Consider the following 25393-nt stretch of genomic DNA (forward strand, 5'->3'; position numbering starts at 1 on the left):
TTAATAATTTACTTGATCTCCTCTATAACCGAGTCCAATGACCAATCCACAAGGTCATATAAAGTATTCCCATTATCGTTCTTAATATCATGAATTCTATATTGTTGTTTTTTCAATGGTATCAAGTTCAGACTCACATCCTCATTTTCAAACAAATAGGAATGACTGCTTACAAAAGCTGGCCAAACAATTTTTTCAAAATAATGAGGAGGATCAACCCAAAACCCTTCCACAGTACTATACCCTTTTCTTGATTCTCTTCTATCTTTAAGAGTTTCAAATGAAGCACGGAAGAATAAGCTGACATCAAATAATTCCATTAATCTTGGATCATGGAAAAGCATGAAACCATCTATCAACACAAACAAAGTTTTATCAGCATCTGGAATGTTAGTTTTAATCTTTTTTGTAAAATGTTGTTCCTCCTCTTCTGTTAATTTAAGATCAACCTTTGCTTCTAATGAGTCTAGTTTCTTAGATAATCCCTTTCCCTGTTTCAAATTCTTAATATATTCAATAAATCCTTCAAAATTTATAGCTTCAGGACAATCCCAGTTTTCAAGCTTAGTAACTGGATCGATAGGGATTTGTGAATCAGGTAAATAAAAATCATCTAAATGAACAAGGATAGAATGTTTGAATAAAGCTTTGACAGCAGCTGAAGAAGTAGTTTTCCCTGAAGAAGAAGGCCCTCCAAATGCAACTAATACGATTTTATGGAATTTATGTACAGGGTCTTCTCGTGTCATTGTGTGGTTTATCACCTTCCATTCATTCAAAAGAAGACTTCTGATAATGAATAATATTCCCTATCAAATTAATCAGGTTTTTTTTTTTTTCCTTTCTTTCTTTCTTTTTTTTTTGATAGTGACTCATCTCTTAATTTAAGGATGGGTCACCGACACAAATATGCGCTAAAGTGTAGATAGGGTCATCACCATAGTTAAGGGTGTAAATAAAATACTCAATGTTAGAGTCAACCTAGTTAATGTAGATTATTTATAGAAGTAGACATTATTGGTGATAGCTTGGTCAATTTACCATCGGAGTTGTAGAGAGTCTTAGTAATTGTCGATCAGTTATCATATCAGGGCACCATTTCATAGCTTACTAAACGCTCACTCAAAATTCTAAAACTGTTGAGACAAACCCCACGAATAGTATGTTACATTTCCATGACTGTAACCTTAATACATATGAATGTACCAACAATCTTATAGATAACGTGGAGAAGGAGGGGACCGGAGGAACTAAGTTTAAAATATGTAAAGATAACAATAAACAAATAAAAAGGAGTAGGAGTGAAAAGGAAAGTTTAAGAGGAGGAGTTTAGAACTTTAGTTTGGAAGCAGCTTCGAATTAGAGTTGAGTTGCATGGGTTGTACCCTTTAGTAAACTTTTGACTTAAATGTTCCTTACATTTCTCCCCTCGCTCGTACTCATCATTATGTTAGGTTTTATGATTATCCATTTCCGAAATTGGATTGGACCTTCATTAACCAACATATACTTGATTTAAATTTAATTTTATTATATTAAAAGTAAGGAGTACTTTGAGGAGTAGGAGGCGGCTAGTTTTATTTTGCAATTTATGAACCACAAATCATGATGAGACAAGGATTTTATTTTATATGTATAATAGGCCCACATTTTCGATATCCTTAAGGTTATACCACTTGGTAAACTAATAATAATTAATTTTTAAAATGTGTTAAATTAGCCATCGCCATTAATTATCGTAAATATAAAGTGATGATAAGGGTAAAGCTAAAAAATATGATAAGTAGTATATTAAATGGAACTAAAAACTGCATTTTATAGCGAAATTTAACCTTTTAACAACATTAACCCTTTAAAGTAATTCAATAAAATAATAATTTAAGACAGTTTTAACCAAGTTTGAAATGCAAATCTTTATAAAACATGATCTATATCTGTGGGAATCCCTTAACTTGCAGCACGATAAAAGATCAAATCGTTAAAGCCTAAACACACGACATCAAACCATTGATAATGATAAAAGACTCTATAGAATAGCAATCTATGCCAACATAAGTATGTGGTACCTTGATGCAAAAGACGGAGAACCAATTATTGAAAAATAAACATATAATGAACATTAGTGGAAGTAATTACTATGCATCAACCTTTACTGAATCTTTTTAGGAACTAAAATTTCAAGTTTTGGCTGCCCAACAATGCACCCTTAAGTCCTGCACTGCGGGCACTCACTAGTATCATTTACTAATTAAGTATTGAAATAATGGATAACTTGAATTAATTAAAATTTCCAAATGTAGACTTTACTGTATCAGAAATCAATATTGTATCCCAAAATGGTTAAAGATTATAGTTTAACGCTAAATTTTCATTACATTTCCCAATTAGGAAAAGATGAAAAAAAAAATTGCGATCACAAATTTTATTATTTTTTTTTGTACGATAATTAATAGCAGCTAAAATTTCTATTTGGTTACTTAAATTATAACCATAGGGTGTTGCTCAATTCAAGTTATTTTATTTGTGTTTTATGTACTATATTGTATAGTATATGTATATATATAACTAAAATCAATTCCTTAAAAATTTCATAAGATAATTTTAATAATTTTGGTAAAGGATTTTTTATTTCTTTCTTCATTTCTCAAGGGAAAAGTCCGTCGCCCCTGTTCCTTTGGTTATATATAACTTGTCTTTCCTAAATTGTTTAAATTTTTGCTTTAAACTATCATATATACCCCAGATTTATCATATTCTATCTTACTCCTCCGCAAATAGAATTTGTTTCATTCACCTTTTGAAAGGGGCTATCACATTTTATACCTTTTTTTCTGAGTCTCCTAGCTTTTTTTTTGCATTCATTCGTTTTTTGTTGTTGTGATAACTATCTATTTGCAATTCAAGTGTTTATAGTCGTTACATTTCAATACCTTCAAATCCCTACATTCAGACTTGTTTTTAATTTAAATCCTTTTTGTTGTGATTTGCTTTCTATGAATTTTTAAATAACCATTATCAAGCTGTTATCCCTAATTAATCTAATGAGTGCGTCTCCGGCAAATGAGTTGGCCCTGCCTTCCGCCACAAGCACAACTTACGAACAATCATATCAACCAAAATCTTTCCAAAGGAAGGAATTTCAGGTTTCATCTTCAACTGCAAATGCAACCCCTCCAGCACAGATTATACCCCAAGAAAATCCGGTACCAGTAGCGAGTAAAGAAGCTTCAGTACCAGAAAGCCTGGTGGAGATCATAGAAAATAACGAAGTGAATAAAGAAAAAGAAGTTATAGAAGATGCTACTCCAGAGTCTGGTGACGATGATTCCAAGAAAATCTCACCTTCAAGTCAAAAGTTTCTTTCCAACTTGAAGAGTTTTAATATTGATAGGACTAAATATAAACATTATGGACATCAATCTCTGATGAATGCTCAATCATTAACTAAAATTATTAGTGAAGCTCAAGTTAAACAAGAATATAACTCTTCTAATAATTCTCCCATTTCAAACAATAGAATAGTTATAGATGAGAGAATATCTCAAATTTTAGGTTTACCTCAACAAGTTACTGAAGAAGAATCATTTTGGCCATATAATATAGATACGCTTAACGAAATACTTCGATTTAAAGTTGAACAAGAAAAAACCAGACAGGAATCTATTAAAAGTGAATTTGGAACTACTGCAGTTGAATTATTAAAATTAGCTAAATCAATGAATATTAGTGGTGATTTGATTCCATTTTTGTTTATATCAAATGCTGTCTCAGTGGATAATTTAAAGGTTAAGATTGAAAAGTTGAAAAATGAACCTCAAGAATTGATCGATGAATTAGCTCAAAATTCAAGAGAGTTAGCTCCAGAGATATCAAGATTTAGTTCTATCATGTCTCATAATAACAATACATCAATCGAAACCATGGCATCATCAACTTCAGGAAACAATGTGATGGGTCTAAAAAGAAAATTCTCTGATACCCAATTGCCATCATTTTCTGAAACGGCTGAAAGCATTAAAGCCAGCAATAGTAGTTTTGTATCTCCTACCACAAGATCACCAAATAAACTGCCTACTGCTGGCCATAGAAGAGTTAGCTCTGATACATCTGAAGCTACCAAAGTGACAACTTCTCCACCTTCTAAAACTCATTTACCATTACCACCTACGAGCTATCCTCAACTCCAACAGCAACCACTGCATCAACAACAACCTCAACATTATCTGCCGGATTTGCAACCACAAATGGCTCCACAGAATACTTCTTATCCTGTTTATTATACCCCTCAACCCATGGTTCATCCTAAGGATCAAGCAGCAGGAAAAGTATTAGGATCACCATATTCACAAAAATATCAACCAGTGTTATACCAAACTCCTGGTCCACATAGTGTACCACCTCAATCTCAACCACCTCAAGCTCATTATCAAGGTGAATATATTGCCCAACCTCCACAACAACATTATCAATATTATATTCCATCACCTCCAAATAATGCTGGTCAATATATGATTCAAGGTCCTGGCATGGTTAGAATGCCTCCACAACAACAACCGCAACAACAAAGGCCACCACCACCGCATCATATTCCACCTCCCCCACAGGAACAACCTGTACCGACCCATCAATTTCAATCACCACCAGATCTGAGTAACAATAGAGGAGTACCAATATTCAAATCGGCTGAGATTCATGAGGATACTAGTCCATATAAGAAACAAAGGTCATCTTCAAAGAATACTAGTATTAACTTTATGATTACTACACCTAAGAACCCTCCTGCTAGAAAGTACAATAATCCTCATAAAGATAAATAACTAACTAACTAACTGAAAAGTGAAAATTCAAATCTATTTGCTTTCATTCAATTCTACAGTATCATAATATAAATTGCATAACGTGTGCTATTTAATTGATATATACAATTATATAGTCTATACCCTTTTTTAAGTCTACTTCTCTGAATTTCATAATTTACATTCTATTTAATTTAATTTCTATCAATCACATGTAATGATTTAGTCATTTGGACTACTGCAAAAAAGCCATTTATTTTCCCTTTAGTCCCCACAGATATGGCTCCAAAAAACGTTTTATTAAAATTATAAGGTTGATTTTTGCGCTTGCGGGTAAAAGGTCCGATACCAAACGACATTATTTTTTTGTCTCTTCCAGATAGCCGTTGCCTGAGCCGGGTCGGTATAGCTAAGCTCATATTAAAAAAAATATGACATGAAATCAAAAAAAAATAAAAAAAAAGAAATTCACAAAAATTTAAAATTTTAAAGAAAAATATAAAATCAGTACAATCTGCCCGGTTTACTAACCAAAAGTCCGGTATTTAAAAACGTCATGATATGCCAAAAGTGTTAGTCATATATACAACAACTGATTAAGATCTGGCGACTTTTCCCTTCATCATCTAGAGTGATAGACGTTACATTGATATACGAGTTAGAGATCTATATATAGCTCTGATTCAGCCCTTTAAATTAAGTTTTCAATTTACGAAGTCATTTTTCCGGTTATTTTATTTCATGACAATTAGTAATCTCGTGCTAAGCACATTTCATATACTTTCAAACATATAATGGTAGATAGTGAAGCTTCCATACATAACTATGATGATGATATCAAGGTCCAAAAGGATCTTGAACTTAATGGTGTTGAAAGTCAAAGAGAATTAGAACCTCCTTATACAATCTTTAATCAACATGAAAAATATCTTTTGATATTAATTCTTTCTATGGTAGGGTTTTGGAGTACAGTATCAAGTCCAATCTATTTCCCCGCCTTGCCTACTTTATCTAGATATTTCAATACAACTCCTGCTATTATGAACCTTTCAGTGGTAGCTTATTTATTATTTCAAGGAATTGCCCCCACGCTATCTTCAAATCTTGCTGATAGTTTCGGAAAAAGACCTTTAATCATTGCATCAATCCTCATTTATGTGGCATCCTGTATAGCTCTTTCTCAAACTAATGTGTACTGGTTATTAGCAGTGCTAAGATGTATTCAAGCTGCTGGTATTGCACCAGTTATTGCTATTAGTTCAGGTGTGGCGGGTGATGTTTGTACAGCTGTTGATAGAGGTGGCTTTGTCGGTGTGGTAGCAGGATTCCAATTAGTTGGAAATGGGTTAGGTGGTTTAATTGGTGCCGTACTTATCAGTCAATTCAATACATGGAGAGCAATCTTTATATTTTTGGCTATAGGTGCTGGAGTAACATTGTTGTTTTCATTGGTTTGTTTACCTGAAACAGCAAGAAACTTGGTCGGAAATGGATCAGTTATTCCTAAGAATATAATTAATAAATCAGGAATGATTTATCTTCCTCATTTCAGAAAGAAGTTGAATAATGAAGTAAGTACTTTAGCTGATAAGAATCCATTTGATTTCTGGAGTCCATTTAGAATCTTCTTCAAAATGGAAGTATTCTTCACTTTATTACCAGTTGGTATGCAATTTGCTGCCTGGACCATGGCTTTGACTTCGATTTCAACTGTCTTGGAACAAAAAGATGGTTACAACTATAGTGTGATGAAAGTGGGGTTAATTTATTTACCTCAAGGTATAGCCTGTTTCTTTGGTTCTGTGGTTACTGGAAGAGCGTTAAATGCATATTATAGATACAGAAGAAAGGGATATGAAGAAAAATACCAAAATGAATTTGAAAGACCACCATTTAATATTGTCAGAACCAGATTAGATATTTGCATTCCTCCTGCTATCATGATGATAGTTGGATTAGTTATTTTTGGATGGTGTTTGCAATATCAACAACACATTGCATCTATTATTATTTCGACTTGTTTAATTTCATTTGCTTCTTCGGCATTCATTTCAGCTGCAACCACCATGTTGGTAGATTTATATCCTGGTAAGGGAAGTGCTTCAACTAGTTGTTTAAATCTTATGCGTTGTTGGTTGGCCGCTTTAGGTTCAGGAGTTTTGGATAAAATGATTTCAGGTTTAGGTTTAGGAGGTTGCTATACTCTTGTAGCAGGTCTTTGCTTGATTGCTGATTTGAGTTTATTTTACGTTTTGCATGGTATTTCAAAGAAGTTAAAGAAATCTGTTCCAAATTCCCCAGTTGCCACAGATTAGAGAAATTCCCCCCAACTTCTTTACTTTTTTATTTGCATTTTATTAGGGATATTTTTTGTATAATTTTCATCATGCTTTTTACATTTACGGGTTATTTAAAAGATGGTTGTGTTTCATCAATTACGCTTTATTGTTGCTACCATTTTCATATTTTTATTTTTGTTTACGATTACGATTACATTAATCAGCATTTTTATAGAGAAAGAGCTTATAGATACATATACAATGGCATTTAATTACATAATTACTATTATTTCATCAACAGCTTGTAGCTAACCCGAACTATTACTCTTAGAACCGTATTCATACCAATTGATATGGCTATATATTCGGGCCACTTCATTTTGGATGCTAAAGGCTGACCGTATTAAGGTCAATTTCCTAATTGAGAAATAAGCCCGCGCGGCACACCATCTTTCCGCTTGCCGTAAGTGTGAGATCAATTTAAAGCCGAAACCGTTGAGAAAAACATTACGCAACCTTAAAAGGTATAAAAGCATGTTAATAGCTGTCTAGTTTTGCAACAAATCATTAATTCATATGCTATAAAATAAACACCAACATACTTGATAATAATTGATATGTCAAGTGAGAAAGAAATAAAAGAAGAAAAATTAGCAGAAACGGAAAATATCCAACCCCAAGATGATACAACAGCCACCGATCTTTCTAATGAAGAGAATCAAATCGGAGTTGATATTATAGAACCTCCATATTCAATCTTAACAGATGCTGAAAAGTATACCATGGTGGGTCTTATCAGTATATCTGGTATATGGTCCACTTTATCTTCCTCCATTTATTTCCCTGCATTGCCAATATTGGCCCACAAATTTAATGTATCATCATCAGTTATAAACATTTCCGTTGTTGCATATTTACTATTTCAAGGTCTTGCACCTTCATTCCTAGCACCACTAGCTGATACATTCGGAAGAAGACCAATGGTGATTTTCTGTACTATTTCATATTGTGCAGTTTGTATTGGTCTTGCAAAGACTAACGTATATTGGCTCTTAGCATTTTTAAGATGTATTCAAGCTGCTGTTATTGCCCCCATTATTGCTGTATCATCAGGAATAAATTCTGATATGATCACAAGAAGAGAAAGAGGTAAGTTTATTGGTTTAACCAGTGGTATCCAATTACTTGGACAAGGTTTCGGTGCTTTGGTCGGTGCTGCATTAGTCCATGGATTTGGATGGAGAGGAATTTTCGTGGCATTGGCTATAGGAAGTGGGTTTGCTGGTATTTGTGATATATTCCTCCTTCCAGAAACCAATAGATCCATTGTAGGTAATGGGTCAATTGCTCCAACAAATATTTTAAACATAGCGCCTATATTGGCTCTTCCTCGCTATAAGAAAAGAATGACTAATGATATTTCTACTAAGAGAGAACGTCCGCCAGCCGACGTTTTGGAAGTTTATAAAATTTTCCTCAAGAAGGAAGTATTCATCACTTTACTTCCAGCTGCTTTTCAATTTGCTACTTGGACTATGTCTCTTACAACGTTATCTACTTCGTTAGAGCAAAGGTATGGTTTGTCTGTGATACATATTGGGTTGTGTTACTTAGCTCCAGGTATTGGGACTTTGCTTGGATCTGTTATCACAGGAAGGATAATGGATCGTATTTATAAAGCGAAAAAAGCAAAGTATGATATCAAATATCAAGACGTGCCAAAGGAAGAAAGACCAGAATTTGATATTCTTACAACTAGAGTTCAATTTACAATTTATCCAACAATTATAACCATCATCTTCACCATTATATATGGATGGTGTATCCAGAAGACAGTAAACCTTTCGATCGTTTTGATTTCAGCCTTTATAATGTCCTATTGTGCTGTGGCATACTTAGGGGCTATGATGACTCTTTTAGTTGATCTTTTCCCTGATAATGGATCTGCTGCTTCTGGTTGTCTTAATCTTATTAGATGTCTCCTTGGAGCTGCTGGTGTCGGAGCTCTTCAACCGATGGTTTCAAGCATGGGTGAAGGAGGATGTTATACTTTAATGGCGGGTTTTTGCTTTATATCTTATGGAATGTTATATTTCATGATTAAGCTGAGAAATAGAAAAAACAATTAAAAGTTCTTTATAATCTACAAACTTGTGTAAAATTTCAAAAAAATATATAGACCTATTAGTACATATATAAATATAAAAAAATAACTAAAAATTATAAGAAGGGAATAATTAAGAAAAGCTCTATCTAAAATAAATTCTCTTTAAGGGAAATTTATACATATACCAATTGTCAAACACCTTATATGAGTTGCTAATCTATTGAGATGCACATTGGACACCTTGACCTTGTTGACCTTCTTCTTCGTCTGAATCGTATGCATCACGTCTGGAACCAGCATTATGTTTATATGGATCAACATCAACAACAGAAACTTCATCAACTTCAGCACCCTTTGGAATTGAAACAGCAGCTCTGGCTGGTAAAATAGATTCTAATTGTTTTAATTTATCTTCATCGGCAAAACCGTTGGCTGGGAATTTAACAGTGAATTTAATGAATAAATTACCTCTACCTCCTTGTCTATAGATTGGCATACCTTGACGTTCAATAACCTTGACGGAGCCAGGAGATATAACTTCACCAGATGAGAGTGTTACCTTTACGTAATCACCAGAAACATGTTTAAAGGCAAAATCACCACCAGCTAAAGCGGTTAATAAATCAATTTCAGCTTCATAGTATAAATCATTACCTTTTCTAGTGAATTTATCATGAGGTCTTTCATCAACAGCGAATATAACATCACCTGGAGTAATACCTGGTTCTTGATCACCTTCACCAGAGAATACAACTCTTTGGCCATCTTTCATACCTGGATCAATATGAACTTGTAATATTTTACGTTCTTGTTGAGTCTTCTTACCTGAACATGTAGTACAACGATCTTTTGGATCACAGATATCACCAGTACCTTGACAGGTATCACAAACAGTTTGCAATCTTTGAATCATTGGACCCATTTGTCTAGTAACAAATCTAGTACCAGAACCATTACAACCAGAACATTTCTTAACTTTACCTTCTTTACCACCTAAACCATTACATGTTTTACATAAAACAGTTTTATTCAAGGCTAACTTGGCGGTTCTTCCTTTATATAATTCTTCTAATGTACAAGAAATAGCATGTTTGATATCTTTTCCTCTGGTTGGACGAGCAGAAGCACCACCAAATGATCCACCAAAGAATTGAGAAAATATATCTTCAGCACCCATTCCACCTGGTCCCCCCCCTTGACCTGATAAACCATCTTCACCATAGCTATCATATACTTCTCTCTTTTGATCATCGGATAAGACATCATATGCGTGTGAAATTTCCTTGAACTTTTCAGCAGCTTCTGGTGAAGAATTCTTATCTGGATGGTACTTCAAAGCAGCCTTTCTGTAAGCTTTCTTTAATTCAGTATCAGAAGCACTTGGTGATACTCCTAAAAGATCATAAAATTTAGTTTCTTTAACCATATTGATATGACGATTACAAACTTGTGATTTATCAATGTATCAGCAAAACAAAGTATTCAATAGTATTATAAAACCTTAGGGGCGATAGAATACAATAAATAACTTAAACCTTGGGTTTATTATTAGAAATCAGATAGTGAGAAGAGAGAGATATTATTAACTATTGGTAATATTAGAATGTTCTTTGGAATTCTATGAGAAAACGCCAAAAAAAAAATTTTTTTTTTTCAAGCAGATTAAACTATTACATACAGGATCATTGATAATGATTGTAATTTGCAACTTAATTGTATATATTTTTGAAAACGATGATAAATTAGAAAAGTATGGTATCTAACCCTTGTGTTCTACTACTTCACTAACTAACTTTCCATTCTTAACGGAGTGGACGAATTGTTCTGGTGCAGCATGCTCTTCGTAATCACCCTCGGTTGGTACATTCACGTTTAAAGCCGTGGTACTACTAGTAAAAATTTGAGTTTCAGCTTCTACGGATTCCTTAGATAAGTAAATGTTAACCTCATCTGATTTATCAACACTGATTATTGGAGCGATATTAATCACTTGAAGGCCAACTTTGTAAGATTTAATAATATCTACTCCGGAAATTAAAGAGTCTAAAACCACACCCACATTACTTGCTTCGGAAATAGAGATTGCGTTAGCCTTACCCTTCAATTGAATAGTAATACCATCAACATTACCAATGAAAACTGATTGATGCATTTCAACATCAATAACTAATGGTTGACCACTTGGAATGTCTGTCTTTGCATAATTTTGGATAATCCATTTGGTTCCATCTACTAACTCTTTCTTAGCTGGCTTCTTCTTGACTGTAGTTGATAAACTGGCAGGCTTCTTTGGAAGAAAAGGTTTCTTAGATTCGAGTGGAGCAGCTTCTCTTAAGGCTGGGTTCTTATGGGTCATTTCTGACTTGTCAACTTTTTTCAATCCAGAAGTAATTCCTTCTCCTTTATTCAAATCAGCAAAGACTGCATTAATACCACCAGCTGGTTTCTTGTCATCTTCGAAGAGAGATGCTGGAGGTGGAGGAGGTGGAGGTGGTGGCGGAGGTGGGGCACCTCCCGCAACAGGAGCAGGTGCAACTTCCTTTGAGCTCAGTTCAAGGACTTGACCTAAAGGTTCACCAGATGGATTCCATTTCACACCTGTAGTATGATATTCCTTCACATAAACTTTTAAATCATCAAAAATAGTTAAAAGTTGTTTAACCCATTCAGCATGTTGTGGATCTTTATCCTTATATTCTTTAGAAACTCTATCACTCCAGAATTTAGTACTATCCTTAAAGTCCGAAATGGCAGAAACTGGAGTGTCTGAAACAACCCATCCAACAATTGCAGCACCTTCGGCTAAAGAATTCAAGTGGTTGAAGTATGGAGATTTTCTATTTGCATCCTTTATATCAATAACTTTCGTCACATTTTCAGTGATTGGTGTCAAGACTTTAACAAAGTTAGGATCACTTAAATCTGGTTTCTTTGATTTGGTTGAAGTTTTGAGGAAACTCGATTGTTCAGCAAATGCCTTTGCAAAATATTCAGCTGATTTCCCAACTACTGGATCAATTTGTTTGGAGCTGGCCACAAAAGGGGTAACGTGGCTCTTGATAAATTCATTAAATTCGACAATTGATTTTGGTTCAGCTACAACTGGAGCTTCAATTGCCTTACTTGAACTTGAAGCAACACCAGCTGGGGCAGCAATGGCATTTGGAGCGTCTCCATCCACAGCTTTTGTGGTATCTTGTTGTTTAAAGGCATCCTCTTGAAAGATAGTGATATCTTCAAGACGAGAAGTTGCAGCTTCTAATCTTTTAAGAATAGTAACAATATTGTAACCTTGGACGTTGAATTGACTTTCTTCACCCGACATGATATTGAATTATAGTCAATTGATGAATTTGGTATTTTTAGGGTATAGCCTGATTGATAATGATCTTGATTTCCGTTATGGCAAAAGCTCAGAAATAACCACAACAAAATCTTTGAGTGGTGCACGAAAATCAAAAATCAAAAGTATATCAAATTATTTCATTCATATACTACTGAATTATTGTGTATAAATATATAACATTCAATTCATAGATTAGAGATAATGGCTCCTTCAAAAATCAAGTCTGAAGGTTCAGATTCACAACCACAAGAGGTTCATCTATTACGAGATATAACACCCCCAACAGATTCAGAACCATTTTACGGCAATTACGAACAAGGTATTCCAATAGCTTTAGACATTGGTACATCTTCATTTAAGATAGGGTTGACTAACTCAGATGGTCCAAGCAATGTATTTGATTCAGTTATTGCCCGTTATAGAGATAGAAAGGCATTGAAGACACTTACCATTGTTGGAAATGATGTATATCTCGATTCATCACTTAAATCATCCATCAAGACACCCTTTGATGGTGCATTAATTACAAACTGGGATTATATGGAATTGATGTTGGACTACTCCTTCGAGCATTTAGGAGTTTCTAGTGATAATGGAAGATTGAACAATCCTATAATAATGACAGAACCTGTGGCATGTCCATTTAGTCAGAGGAAGAACATGTATGAATTATTATTTGAAGCATATCAAGCTCCAAAAGTGACATTTGGTATTGATTCACTCTTTTCATATCATGCCAATTCTACTGGAAAATCTAATGGTTTAGTTATCGGTACAGGTCATGAACTGACTCATGTAATTCCTGTCTTAAATGGTAAAGGAATACTCCTGCAAACAAGAAGAATTGACTGGGGTGGAGATCAATCTCAACAATTTATAGCTAAATTACTCGCCTTAAAATATCCTTACTTTCCTTCAAAGCTTAATTCACATCATACTACAAATTTATTCAAAGACTTCTGTTACATCCTGGAAAATTATCAAGATGATCTTTCTAACTACATGAGCATGGATGTTTTAGAATCAAAAGATATTGTGGTTCAAGCTCCAGTAGATATAACTGTCAATAATGAAAAGAAGAAAACTGAAGAAGAATTGGCCTTGCAGACTCAAAAAAGAAAAGAACAAGGTAGAAGATTACAAGAACAAGCTCAGCAAAAACGTATTGAGAAATTAATTCAGAAACGAGAAGAATTTGCTTATTATTCAAAATTCAGAGACGACTTTCCAAATTTATCTCAGGATGAAATCACTAAAAGATTAGCAAAAGATGGTTTCGATGATCTCGACGATTTCAATAAATATATGACTTCTATAGAGAAATCTTTGAAAAATGCCGATTCGAATGGTAACGAGGAAGAAGAAGTCCAGATAGATCCATCTAGTACTTGGCCTCTAGTAGATATTCCAGATGACCAATTAGCCGAAGATCAAATCAAAGAGAAGAGAAAACAAAGACTCCATAAAGCAAATTATGAAGCTAGAGAGAGAACTAAAGAATTAAAAAGAGAACAGGAAGAGGCTCAAGCACAATATGAAAAAGAACAAGAAGATTGGCGTACTCGTGATTTAGATGATTGGTCCACCTCCAAAAGATTACAATTGGCTGAATTGATCAGTAAATATAAAGAGACAGCTAAGTTAATGGAATCGTTTAAAGACAGGAAATCAGTCGCTGCCCAACAACGTATGAAGAACATTGCTGATTTAGCGAATGATGAAAATGGTTCTACTTCAGCAGCCACTCGTAAGAGACGTCGTAATGTAAACTCTACTATCGATAATGATCCTAACGATACCTTTGGTGCAGATGATGATGATTGGGGTGTTTATCGTGATATAAGTAGCGTTAGTTTGAAAGAGGAACAAGTGGTGACCAACAATCAAATTCTTAGTTTAGAGGAAGAATTATTAAAATATGATCCTGAATTTCATCACGAGGATACATTTGCAGCATCTCAAACATTTGATTGGGCAAGTCTGACTTTACACAAATTCATACATGGTCCAAGACAAAATATAACGATTGCAATGCAAGCTGAAGGCATTGATCCAGAAGAGATCGCTAATCATCCTGAAATTATTAAAAAGAATCATCAAATACATTTGAATGTCGAAAGAATAAGAGTTCCAGAAATTCTTTTCCGTCCGCATATAGCCGGTCTTGATCAAGCTGGTATATCAGAAATCCTGGAAGATTTACTCAGAAGACAATTTGATGGTAACTTCTCCAATGGTGGTCAATCTAACAGTATAATTCAAGATATTTTCATCACTGGTGGTCTTGCAAATCTTCCGAACTTTACGACTAGGGTTGTTAATGACTTCACAAGCTTTTTACCAGCTGGTGCTCCGTTAAAAGTTAGAAAGGCTACAAATCCAATCACAGATGCTTGGAGAGGTATGAAAAAATGGTCTAGCTCAGAAGAGTGCGAATCTAGTTATATATCTAAGGCAGATTATGAAGAGTATGGTCCTGATTACATTAAAGAACATGGCTTAGGAAATGTTGCTTTTCAATAGATATTTGTATTTAATATAAAATAATGCAGTAATGTACAGTGTAATTATAAATTTCATCCTTGGGATTTTTTACCATTTGGATTGATTCCCTTTCTCTTTAAATTTCTCTTAACTGATTGTTCAATAATAGATTTATCAGCATCTTCATCGAATTCAGCGAAATCACCATTGATGATACCTTCTTCTTCAGCTTCAGCTCTAGCCAATGATTCTTTTTCTTTGGCACCAGCTTTTGACACATCATGTGGAGATGGAGCAATCTTCTTGAACTTAGCGACATAAAAACCATCAACATTATAAGTATGAGGATAATAACGTCTGGTCAATGAAAGTTTTGGATTGAAACGTTTTCCTCTGTATGAAGTGAAACCTTCTTTACCTATTTGTAATCCAGTTTCAACAAGCTTAACATTTGGTCTTTTTCTTAATGCATAATCAACAACAGATTCATTTTCATCAACAGCAACGGAACAAGTAGAATACACGATAATACCACCAGTTGCAGAATTAGCATCAACTGAATCAATGGCAGATAAAAGTAATTGTTTTTGTAAATGTGGAATTTGTATAAAATCTTTCTCAGTACGACTGACTTTAACTGATTCATCCTTGGCGATAACACCTGTACCAGAACATGGAGCATCTAATAAGACTCTGTCAAACCCTCCAATAACCTTTGGAAATTCTCTAGCATCGTAGTTACATACAATGGTATTCTTACAACCAAGCCTGTGAATATTGGCAATTAAGGATTTAGTACGAGCTTTATTAGCATCATTGGCGAAGACACAACCGGTATTCTTCATTAATGCAGAGATGTATGTAGTTTTACCACCTGGAGCAGCAGCCATATCAAGAACACGTTCATTTTCTTGTGGATCCATAGCAATAACTGGTAAAAATGATGAAGCAGCTTGCAATATATAATGACCGGCAAGGTATTCTGGAGTAGCACCAATTGGAACCTGAGAATCGAATACTTGTAACCCGACCTTAGTCCATGACCCTATTGGTTGTAAGTTAACCCCACGGTTAACAAGAGCTTGAGCCAAATCTCTACGTCTAGTTTTTAAAGTATTGGTTCTGATAGTAACTGGACGAGCAATTTCATTTGCTTCAAAGAATTCCATAGCTTCAGAAGGAGAAAACAAATTGAATAACTTTTCAGCTAAGAATTCAGAATAACCAAAATATTCTGAAATATCTTTAAGTAATCTGTTGACATATTCGGTACGAGATCTACCTTCTTCAGCTAAGTCTTTAAAATTTTCCAAGACCTTCACGATTTCAATCATTCTAGTTCTAACCATGGTAACATCCTGTGGACCGGAACCAATAGCTTCAAGTTCTTCTTCTGATGGCAAGATCTTTGCTCTTGGTTGTATTTGTGATTCTTGTAATTCTTTTTCAGCTTCTTCAGCTTCTAATTCTTCTTCTTCTTCAAGTCTACGGGAGTATTCTTCCATATTGGCAGCATTTAAATTCTCTAAATCATCTTCATCATCATCTGAAAACATTGGTCTACTACGTTCTTCTTCATCTGAATCAAAGAATTCTTCTTCACCTTCCACATCAAACTCATCACCTTGTTCTAATTCTTCTTCTGAATCATCAAATAAAGATTTCTTAGCAGATGATAACTCTTCTAAATCGACTTGTGGTAAATCTGGAGCATCTTCAACGATATCTTCCTTTTGTTTCTTTTCTGGCTTAGATCTCTTTTCTGGTTTTGACTTTGGTTGATTATTTTTCTTATTATTGAAATTCTTTTGCTTTTTGGTTGGATATTTGTTGTTGTGGTCTGAATCTCCTCTTCTCTTCAGTTCTCTTCTTTCTTTATTAGCTTGAATCTCTTCAAACGTAGGAGGTAATCCTTGCTTGGGCTTTTGTCTACTACCCATTGTCACTGATAACTATCTTATTAAGCTGTTATATACTAATTATCTAAATAATTTTAATTTTTCAAATATAGTGTGCGATGAGTACTGAAAAAAAAATAAGCTCTACCTCAAATCCACGACCTCACTCTTTAAAGACTGCAAACATTTTTTGGCATCGAATATCAGAAGCATACTATCTAAATATTAACGTTAGAACTTCAAAATGAGTTCAGATATTGAAGTTAAACCTGTGAAGAATGAAAAAGTTATTTCTTTTAATCAGCATGTGTTGATTCGTTTGCCTTCTGAAGGTGTAAAGATAGCATACTTAAAGGAAGAAGGTATTATTAATTTAGGAAAATTTGGATCCTTCCAAGCAAGCGGTGTTGTTGGATATAACTTCGGTCAATCGTTCGAAATCATTGAAGATGAGAATGTGAATCCAATTAGCTTCATCGGAGAAGTTGCCGATGCCAGTGAAAGAGAAGATACTCCTGAGTTAAGCAAAGATGAACTTACCATGATGTTTTCCAACAGTGCTGAGAACAATCAAAATATCATAAACATAGGATCCAAAGTACAGCAACTTTCTAATGCTGATATAGATGAATTAAAAAAATCAGGAGCATCTTCAAACATTGGTCAACAGATTATTGAAAAGATGATCTCTGGTCATGGTGGATTTGATAAGAAGACAATCTTTTCTCAACAAAAGTATTTGAAAAGAAAGCAGCAAAAGTTCCTTAGACGTTTTACAGTAGAATATATTGGCTCTTCAGAACTTTTAGAGTATTTCATTGTGAAAGATCTTCCAAGGGTTCATGGTATAAGTGAAGAAACTCTTGGATCGATATTATCTTACGGAAATATACGACCAGGTGGTAACTATTTAGTCATTGATGAGACTGGTGGGGTTGTAATATATGCAATGTTGGAAAGAATGAAAGGTGAAGGTAGCATGGTTGTGGTTCATGAAAACGAACATGTCAATTTTTCGGCTCTTAAGTATGCTGATTATCCTGAAGATTTACAGAATGAGATGGTTAAAACTATTAATTGGTTGCAATTCCTTGAACCAGAGAATGAAAAAATTTTATGGGAAGATGTTGATGATGAAGAATTTGCCAATATGAAGACTTCCAAAAAGGCTCAGTATGAACGTCGTTCTAAAAGAGCAAACTATATAAACTCTGTTATTGAAGTTGCAAAGAAGGGAAATTTTGATGCCTTAATCTGTGTCAGCACATTGCATCTTCCAACATTGTTGCCTGAGATTCTTCCAAAGATAGGTGGATCTAGACCTATCGTAGTATACAGTCAATTTAAAGAGCTTTTATTAGATACCCAACACTGTATGATGAGTGACAAAAGGGTCTTGGCTCCTTCGATTATTGAAACTAGAGTCCGTAAATATCAGACAATTCCAGGAAGACTTCATCCTTTGATGACCCTGAGAGGTTATGGAGGTTATATTTTGTGGGGGACTAGAGTGATTCCTCAAGAGTCTGGAATCACTGCTGTTGGAAGAGGAATTACTAAAAAGAGAAAGGAAAATCCAGAACTGACTCCAACCCAAGAGGCTGACACCACAGAAACTGACACTCCAGAGACTACCACTGCATCGTAAATAGCTTGTATACTAGTTAATATTATATCTATTTAATCTATTCTATTCGTAAGTAAAAGTACATAGCTGGCCTAGGGCGCTCATTGGAGAATCATCTTTCCATCCTATCACACATCGAATGTTGGATGCACTATCTTTGAGTAGACCTACATTCCAATTTCTTGTCTTCATTAGTTTATGGACATTGTCAGCTTGTTCTTGATAACCTAATTCAAAAATGAAACCCTTTGCTTTGGAAGGAAGAACTAAATTAGTTATTAATGCTTCGTAAAATTCATTTTCTCCAATAAGAGCTAATGATGGTTCAAAATTACGAACTGATCGAGATATCCCATTCAACACGACAGAGTTATTATAATCTTTAGGCGGTATATATGGAGGGTTTGAAGTGACTAAATCCACATTTCGAACATCCAAATTAGATAAAAGTGACGAACTGAACAAATCTGCCTTAGCAAAACTAACATTGGAAGCACTTGAAGGGTACATTTTGGTATATGAGTGAAGATTCTTATTTGATAACTTGTGGGCTGTGGGAGATAAATCAAAGCCTTTGATTCGTGAGTTTAAGTTGGCCAATTGGTTTAACTCATAATTCAATAATAACGGTATGCATCCAGTACCAGAACAAGAATCCAAGATATTTAGGTTTTTCATACCCAACACAGATAATACAGATGATAGCTTTAAACACCATTCCTCCGTTTCCCATCGCGGTATTAATACCCCTTGCTCGCATATTATATCTAACGATCCAAACGGTTGTGATTTAAGAATGTATTGTAATGGTTCGTGATTATGACGACGTTTAGCGGCTTCAATCCATTGATTCTCAGGTAATTCAGATTGTACCCATTGAAGCTCCCGCTTTGCTTGATCTAAGGATGCATTCGCCCTTAGAAAATAAGGAAGTAAAGGCGATACCTTCTTGGCTTCCCTTATTAACTTTGTTGAAACCCTGGGCATGGATGTAGAGCTGGTGGATCTGCTCTTCGCTCATCTCATAAATCTCACTAATCTTACTTATCTCAGTTATCTACAGAAGTGCCCAAAAAAAAAGATCTAAAATTACTTTTTACTATATACAGAAATTTTTGATATTTATCTACATACCTTTTCTAACATAATGCATGTATGCTCTTTCGTGGACATGATCTGGGAATGGAGTTATAACTTCCGATTGACCAGGTCTAGCGATTGGATCTCTTAAATAGACCGCATGACAAGTTTTAAAGGAGATTTCAAGATGGGCTGGTAAAATTGCAAAACAACCAATAAATGGTCTTGGATTCCATGGAGTGAAATAAGGCTTTGATGGATCTTTACGACCAAATAACCCTCTTTGCCATGGTAAATCTACCTGAGCTTTGGTTTCATCTTCAGTTGCTTGTTCTTTGTCCAACTTAGGATGAAACTTTAAGTTATTAGTGAATTCACTTGTAAATGGTATAGACTTATCAGAAGATGATAATTTTGATTGTTCGGAGTCTAAACGTATTTGCTCCCATCTTGATCTTTCGATTTCACCAAGAACTAGCTTGATTTGTCTTAATAAATGCTTTTCATCTTGATTTTGGATATCATCTTTTTTAATTGAAAGATATTTTGAAACTTCACCATGTGAATGACTTTCAATCAAGCTATGCTTTGAGTCTACCAACTTTTGGTAAATTAAATTACATTTTGGTGCATCGCTACCGAATTCAACGAATGTTTCAGCTCCTACGGGTACTTCTGAAGTCTTTGCAGTTCTCAAGATCTTACCTAAAATACTTTGCTTAGTGACTCTCTTTTGTTTTGCTTTCATATTCTTTTCAATTTGCACATTGAAGTTTTTAATTGTATCTTTATTTGAAAGTGACTTTGAATTTATTGTGTCTAATGATTTTGGTTTAGCTTGCATTAATTCCCAGACCACTCTTGGGTTTTCAATAGCAGCCTTGACATGTTTATTCCAAGTGATTATTTGCTTGGTGTCTGTTTTTAAAGCGACATCTAATGAAGGCTTTTTTCTTCCCATAGCATAAAGAACCTTTTCAGGATCTACACTAAACACATCCCCACCTCTAAGAGGAAATGATGGATGTTTTATGGTGACTCCATTAACCTTTACATTACCAGCAATGATGAATTCTCTTGCTTGCCTGACGGAAGAAGCAAACATAGCTCTGAATATAGCAAATTCAAGTCTCTTTTCCAAACTAGCATACGTTTGTAAAGCCATAGGAGTTGGAGCTACTTTTGAACCTTTTAAAGAAGCATCCAATTGAGCAACAGTTTCCAATGAAGGATTAAATATAGTCTTCCAACGTGATTCAGTTAAATGTTCACCATGATATGCTCTAGTTTCGGCCTTGGAGGTCCATTTTTGTTGATATAAAGTTCTACCATTATATCTTATGGGTGATTTTTTGTACAAGTTGAACAAATTGTACTTGTTCATAGAAGCACGAATATACCCTCTACTCAAAGAGTTTATATTCTGTGTCTTTCTAGGCATGATGATCTGTCCACTGTTGTATTACTCTATGGTCTTATTCAATCCAATTTTTCAAAATTTTTTTATGGTTAAAATAAAATGTCGTGTGAAGACTCAACTTTTCAAATTCTCAAGAAATTTGGTCATGTGACCGATTTTTTTGATCAAAAGTCAAAAACCCATTAATATTATAGTTACTTCTGAATTAAATGAAAAGTTAACTGGTTCCTATCGAATATCGAATAAATAACATAGAATCGGATTATAATGAGGAAATGGACAGTTGATGAAGAAATCAAGTTGTTTAATCTAATATGTGAGTTTAAACCAGCTGGAAAGAACAAACATAAGCATATTGACTCAATAGTTCAAAATCTAAACGAAGAAAACAAACTATAATATAACGGCTGATGATATATGGAGCAAGCTAAAACAATTGTACAGTTTGGCTCAGTTGGACATATTAGAAGATTACAAGGAAGGTGATGAAATCAAAGAAGAAAGTGAACAAGGGGAAGAAGAAGAAGAAGAAATAGTTTCACCACAGCTGGCAGAAGACTCTGATAGTGAAGTTAAGGATGAACATAAGAAGTCCAACATCAACAAATCTAAAAAGTCGAATACCAAAGAGGTTTCAGAAACAGTGGAAAGTAGCGAGGCTGAAGAAGATGACAATGAATCGGGTACTGATGAGGGTACCCCAGAAATCGAGGATGATGTAGAAGCAGAATCACCTTCAAAAAGAGCCACAAGAGGTGGTGCTAGAAAGCAAGTCTCTACAGAGACAAAAGGTAAGTTAAAGAAGCGTACTCGCTCTTCAGCTAGACTTGATTCCATAGAAACTACTCCTCCAGCTTCTAAAAGAAGACAATCCAAAGCTACCACCTCTTCCCCACAATCACAGAACTTTAGAAGACGCACAAGGTCGGAAACGCATAATGATGATTCAGAAGCTCCTGAAGATACTCCTATCAAACTGGAGTCCGATAAAGATAAAGAAACCTTTAGTGGGAAAAACAAAGAAACGGATCCAGACACAGATAAAGAGAAGGATACAGAGAAAGAGAAAGATAAGGATTCCGAAGAGGATCTGAAGCCTCAAACGAGAAGGTCAACTAGAGGAAGTGCTCCTAAAGCTCAACAACAGCCTATAAGAAGAAGTAGCAGGAAAAAATAGTGGAGAATGAAATCAACAGAGGATATACTGTAGACGATTTATAGTTTGATAGTCTAAAGTCAGATCAATAACTGACTGTGTAATATATTTTTAATTAGGAAAAGGCGGCTGGTCGAGCTTATGCTTTTTTTAACTGTAGATATGATATAATTAGACGATATTGTAATATTGTTGCAACATTAAAAATTTGAGTCTGTATATAGTTCACAGAATTTTTCAGATCAAATCAAGACGCGATTTAATTAACATATGTGATACATCACTACAAGTTTACTACTCTCAATTATATATTGCTAGAGAGGCATGATAGTTTCCAAGTCAATAGCGAGTATTTTGCTAACTTCTTCACGAAGGAGTCATGTCATAGTACGTGCCTTGGGCCTGACTAGCTATCTATTAGCGTCAAAATCAAAAAGATTAGAATCAGAAGCTGCAACATCGCAAAAACCAATACTAGGACTCACACCTTCACTAGATTGGGATCGTGGTGGGAGGAAAGAGAAAGAAAGTCTAAGCCCGTTATATGCTTTAGCTAAGAAACTAGTGGAATCTCATCCTAATTGTGTTTCCTTAATACAAGTTGGAAGTTTTTATGAACTTTATTTTGAGCAAGCTGAAGAATTTGGCCCTAAGCTAGGTCTTAGGGTTGCTACAAGAAAGACTACTAATTTTGCTATTCCTATGGCAGGATTTCCAGTAAGTCAGTTACAAAAATTCGTGAAGATTTTGGTTCAAGATTTGTCTGAAAATGTTGCTATTGTTGATCAATATCCTGAAAGAGAAACCACTGCCGATATTATTCATCGAAAAGTATCTCGTATTATAACGCCAGGGACGTTAGTCGATGAAACATTTCTCAATTATGGTCAAAATAATTATTTGGCTTCAATATATCTACCTCCTAACTGTACAGATCATCGGGCTGATCCAGACATCCCAGTCGGTATATCTTGGATTGATTTATCAGTTGGTGATTTCTACGTCCAACAGACCACACTTGGAGAAATTGATTCTGATATTTCAAGAATAAATCCTAGTGAAATTATTCTTCCAAAAGATTTTCAAGATAAGAATTTAATCAATGGGAAATGGTATGCACCATTTCAACAATTAAGAAAATATTTCATTCGTTATCATAAGACAATGTCTAACGATTTAAAATCAAAATTCAAAAGTAGGCATCAAGTTACAAAGAAAACGATGGAAGGCTTTTCAACTGGAGAAATAGCGGCAATGAACATGGTGTTGTCATATATTCAAGTAAATCTTCCCGATTCAAACCCTCAATTAGATGTTCCACTTCAATACTGGAATAGCAAATATATGCAATTAGATCCTAGAACCAGAGAAGCATTGGAATTAACAGAGAGGTCTACTGGTGGTCGTAGTTCAACAGTTGGATCCCTCTTCACGACTATAAAACGAACTGTTACACAATCTGGGTCAAGACTACTTACTCAATATTTGAGATCCCCAACTTTGGATATTAAAGAAATTGTTAGAAGACAGTCTTATGTTTCGATGTTTGTCGAAAACAGCATTCTAAAGACATCTTTGAGGGCGCATTTAACTCAGCTAGGAGATTTCGTTCGCTCTCTTCAACGATTATCTTTTGGGGCAGGTGATCTGGTTCAGCATTTATTATCTATTGGAGAGGGCCTTCAAAAGTTAGAGAACTTAGAAACTTTCTTAATTGAAGAATATAAGAACAATAGAAAGCTGTTGAAAGCATTGGGAGATTTCCTTCAGCAATTTCAAGTTCCTATAGATATTTCGAGGGAAATCAGCTCTACTCTTCATGTTGAAAGCATTCCAATCATGGAACCAAAAGAAGAAATTACTTCAGAAATAGAAGTTGAAGACGAGACATATTCCGATTCAGGATCTTATTCCAATGCGTCATTGGAAAAATACAGGCATCAATCTCCGGTGGAAGCTAAGACATTCGATTTTTCAGTTAAGAGAGACTTCAATGAAGTGCTTTCTGGTTTGCATGATGAGTTGGAATCACTTTTGACGGAACAGGATGTTATGTTTGATACATTACGTAAAACTTTAACTGAGATAGATCCTAAATTGGTAGTTTCGAAGAAAGATCAACATGGCCGATTTGTGAATGTCATCCACATTAAGGGTAATGAAAAGCTGGTAGAAGAAGTAAGCAGGATTTATAAATCAGATATTCGAGAGAAAAGAAAAGGAATCGTCTTATTCAAGCCAATGAATTGGAGTAAATTACAAAACCTGATCGAAAGCGTGAAAGAAGAAATTCGATTAGTTGAAAAGGAGATTGTCGAGAATTTAAGAGCTAACGTCTTAGAGAGAATTAGTTCTATAAGGAAGGTTAGTAAATTGGTAGACTTCCTAGACGTGACGATATCATACTCCATTTTGGCCGAAGAATATAAGCTAGTATGTCCCAAGTTTGTTAAGACTAATACATTAAATATTCTGGAAGGGAGACATCTAGTTGTCGAAGCTGCTTTAAAGGAAGTTGGAGTCAATTTCACACCCAATGATACAAAAGTATCACCATCAGAAAGTATGTGGATTATTTCAGGTCCAAACATGGGTGGTAAAAGTACATTCTTGAGACAGAATGCTTTAATTGTGATTCTTGCTCAAATAGGATGTTTTGTACCAGCTTCAAAAGCAAGTATTGGATTGGTGGACAAAATATTTACCAGGATTGGTGCTTCGGATGATTTGTACAATGATTTAAGTACATTTATGGTTGAGATGGTTGAAACAAGTAACATTTTAAAGAATGCCACTCCCAGATCATTGGCTATAGTTGATGAAATAGGTAGAGGTACTAGTGGAAAGGAAGGTTTAGCATTGGCATATGCAACGTTGATAAACTTGTTGACAGTTAATAAATGTCGAACACTTTTCGCAACTCATTTTGGAATAGAATTAAAGAAATTATTAGAGGAAAATAAAATTGATCAGAATAAAATTGAATTTTTAAGAACTAGAGTGTTGTCAAATGATATAGATACTCTCACTACTGACTTGGCCAATATAATTATAGATCATACCTTAGAACCAGGTATTAGTGAAAGATCATTTGCCCTTGAAGTTGCAGCCATGGCTGGATTCCCTGAGGCGGCGCTTAAAAATGCAGCAACAGCATATAAATGTTTAGTAGTTAACTAAATGATGCATTGTATATATTT

General features: G+C 34.7%; 13 protein-coding genes across 13 annotated transcripts; 7 read left to right on the plus strand and 6 right to left on the minus strand. All coding sequences in view use genetic code 12, as the record gives it.

Annotated features, from left to right (window-relative positions):
- Nucleotides 1–8: 8 nt before the first annotated feature.
- On the minus strand, nucleotides 9–749 carry DFJ63DRAFT_291199 (ribosylnicotinamide kinase; the record flags this gene model as incomplete). Its single annotated transcript, XM_064905378.1, has 1 exon — nucleotides 9–749. The coding sequence occupies one exon, from the start codon at nucleotides 747–749 to the stop codon at nucleotides 9–11; it is 741 nt and encodes a 246-aa protein (XP_064759452.1).
- Nucleotides 750–3041: 2292 nt separating this feature from the next.
- DFJ63DRAFT_338030 (uncharacterized protein) lies at nucleotides 3042–4817 on the plus strand (the record flags this gene model as incomplete). Its single annotated transcript, XM_064908635.1, has 1 exon — nucleotides 3042–4817. One exon carries the CDS (start codon nucleotides 3042–3044, stop codon nucleotides 4815–4817), a length of 1776 nt encoding a protein of 591 aa, XP_064759453.1.
- A 387-nt stretch (nucleotides 4818–5204) lies between these two features.
- Nucleotides 5205–7402, plus strand: DFJ63DRAFT_258182 (MFS transporter). Its single transcript, XM_064904540.1, has one exon. The coding sequence runs from the start codon at nucleotides 5591–5593 to the stop codon at nucleotides 7109–7111; it is 1521 nt and encodes a 506-aa protein (XP_064759454.1). The 5' UTR covers nucleotides 5205–5590; the 3' UTR covers nucleotides 7112–7402.
- Nucleotides 7403–9302, plus strand: DFJ63DRAFT_258183 (multidrug resistance transporter). The gene has a single exon (XM_064904541.1). The coding sequence runs from the start codon at nucleotides 7693–7695 to the stop codon at nucleotides 9202–9204; it is 1512 nt and encodes a 503-aa protein (XP_064759455.1). The 5' UTR covers nucleotides 7403–7692; the 3' UTR covers nucleotides 9205–9302.
- Nucleotides 9231–10800, minus strand: YDJ1 (type I HSP40 co-chaperone). Its single transcript, XM_064907319.1, has one exon. The coding sequence runs from the start codon at nucleotides 10606–10608 to the stop codon at nucleotides 9400–9402; it is 1209 nt and encodes a 402-aa protein (XP_064759456.1). The 5' UTR covers nucleotides 10609–10800; the 3' UTR covers nucleotides 9231–9399.
- Nucleotides 10546–12672, minus strand: SRV2 (adenylate cyclase-binding protein). Its single transcript, XM_064904546.1, has one exon. The coding sequence runs from the start codon at nucleotides 12505–12507 to the stop codon at nucleotides 10942–10944; it is 1566 nt and encodes a 521-aa protein (XP_064759457.1). The 5' UTR covers nucleotides 12508–12672; the 3' UTR covers nucleotides 10546–10941.
- A 57-nt stretch (nucleotides 12673–12729) lies between these two features.
- On the plus strand, nucleotides 12730–15051 carry DFJ63DRAFT_315953 (uncharacterized protein; the record flags this gene model as incomplete). The annotated part of the gene is made up of 1 exon (XM_064906649.1): nucleotides 12730–15051. The coding sequence occupies one exon, from the start codon at nucleotides 12730–12732 to the stop codon at nucleotides 15049–15051; it is 2322 nt and encodes a 773-aa protein (XP_064759458.1).
- A 26-nt stretch (nucleotides 15052–15077) lies between these two features.
- On the minus strand, nucleotides 15078–17053 carry DFJ63DRAFT_257899 (rRNA (cytosine-C5-)-methyltransferase). The gene has a single exon (XM_064904523.1). It carries the CDS (start codon nucleotides 16950–16952, stop codon nucleotides 15105–15107), a length of 1848 nt encoding a protein of 615 aa, XP_064759459.1. The 5' UTR covers nucleotides 16953–17053; the 3' UTR covers nucleotides 15078–15104.
- Nucleotides 17054–17154: 101 nt separating this feature from the next.
- Nucleotides 17155–18558, plus strand: DFJ63DRAFT_291246 (tRNA 1-methyladenosine methyltransferase subunit; the record flags this gene model as incomplete). The annotated part of the gene is made up of 1 exon (XM_064905382.1): nucleotides 17155–18558. One exon carries the CDS (start codon nucleotides 17155–17157, stop codon nucleotides 18556–18558), a length of 1404 nt encoding a protein of 467 aa, XP_064759460.1.
- Nucleotides 18559–18600: 42 nt separating this feature from the next.
- DFJ63DRAFT_291406 (S-adenosylmethionine-dependent methyltransferase) lies at nucleotides 18601–19524 on the minus strand (the record flags this gene model as incomplete). The annotated part of the gene is made up of 1 exon (XM_064905395.1): nucleotides 18601–19524. The coding sequence occupies one exon, from the start codon at nucleotides 19522–19524 to the stop codon at nucleotides 18601–18603; it is 924 nt and encodes a 307-aa protein (XP_064759461.1).
- An 89-nt stretch (nucleotides 19525–19613) lies between these two features.
- Nucleotides 19614–21283, minus strand: DFJ63DRAFT_257897 (mitochondrial 37S ribosomal protein uS4m). The gene has a single exon (XM_064904522.1). The coding sequence runs from the start codon at nucleotides 21056–21058 to the stop codon at nucleotides 19664–19666; it is 1395 nt and encodes a 464-aa protein (XP_064759462.1). The 5' UTR covers nucleotides 21059–21283; the 3' UTR covers nucleotides 19614–19663.
- Nucleotides 21284–21304: 21 nt separating this feature from the next.
- Nucleotides 21305–22214, plus strand: EAF7 (Eaf7p; the record flags this gene model as incomplete). Its single annotated transcript, XM_064906650.1, has 2 exons — nucleotides 21305–21353; nucleotides 21508–22214. 2 exons carry the CDS (start codon nucleotides 21305–21307, stop codon nucleotides 22212–22214), a joined length of 756 nt encoding a protein of 251 aa, XP_064759463.1.
- Nucleotides 22215–22323: 109 nt separating this feature from the next.
- On the plus strand, nucleotides 22324–25388 carry DFJ63DRAFT_321331 (mismatch repair ATPase). Its single transcript, XM_064907320.1, has one exon. It carries the CDS (start codon nucleotides 22518–22520, stop codon nucleotides 25371–25373), a length of 2856 nt encoding a protein of 951 aa, XP_064759464.1. The 5' UTR covers nucleotides 22324–22517; the 3' UTR covers nucleotides 25374–25388.
- Nucleotides 25389–25393: the final 5 nt, after the last annotated feature.

Source organism: Scheffersomyces coipomensis (assembly GCF_036884675.1).
Source record: "Scheffersomyces coipomensis strain NRRL Y-17651 chromosome Unknown DFJ63scaffold_9, whole genome shotgun sequence".
NCBI lineage: Eukaryota > Fungi > Ascomycota > Pichiomycetes > Serinales > Debaryomycetaceae > Scheffersomyces > Scheffersomyces coipomensis.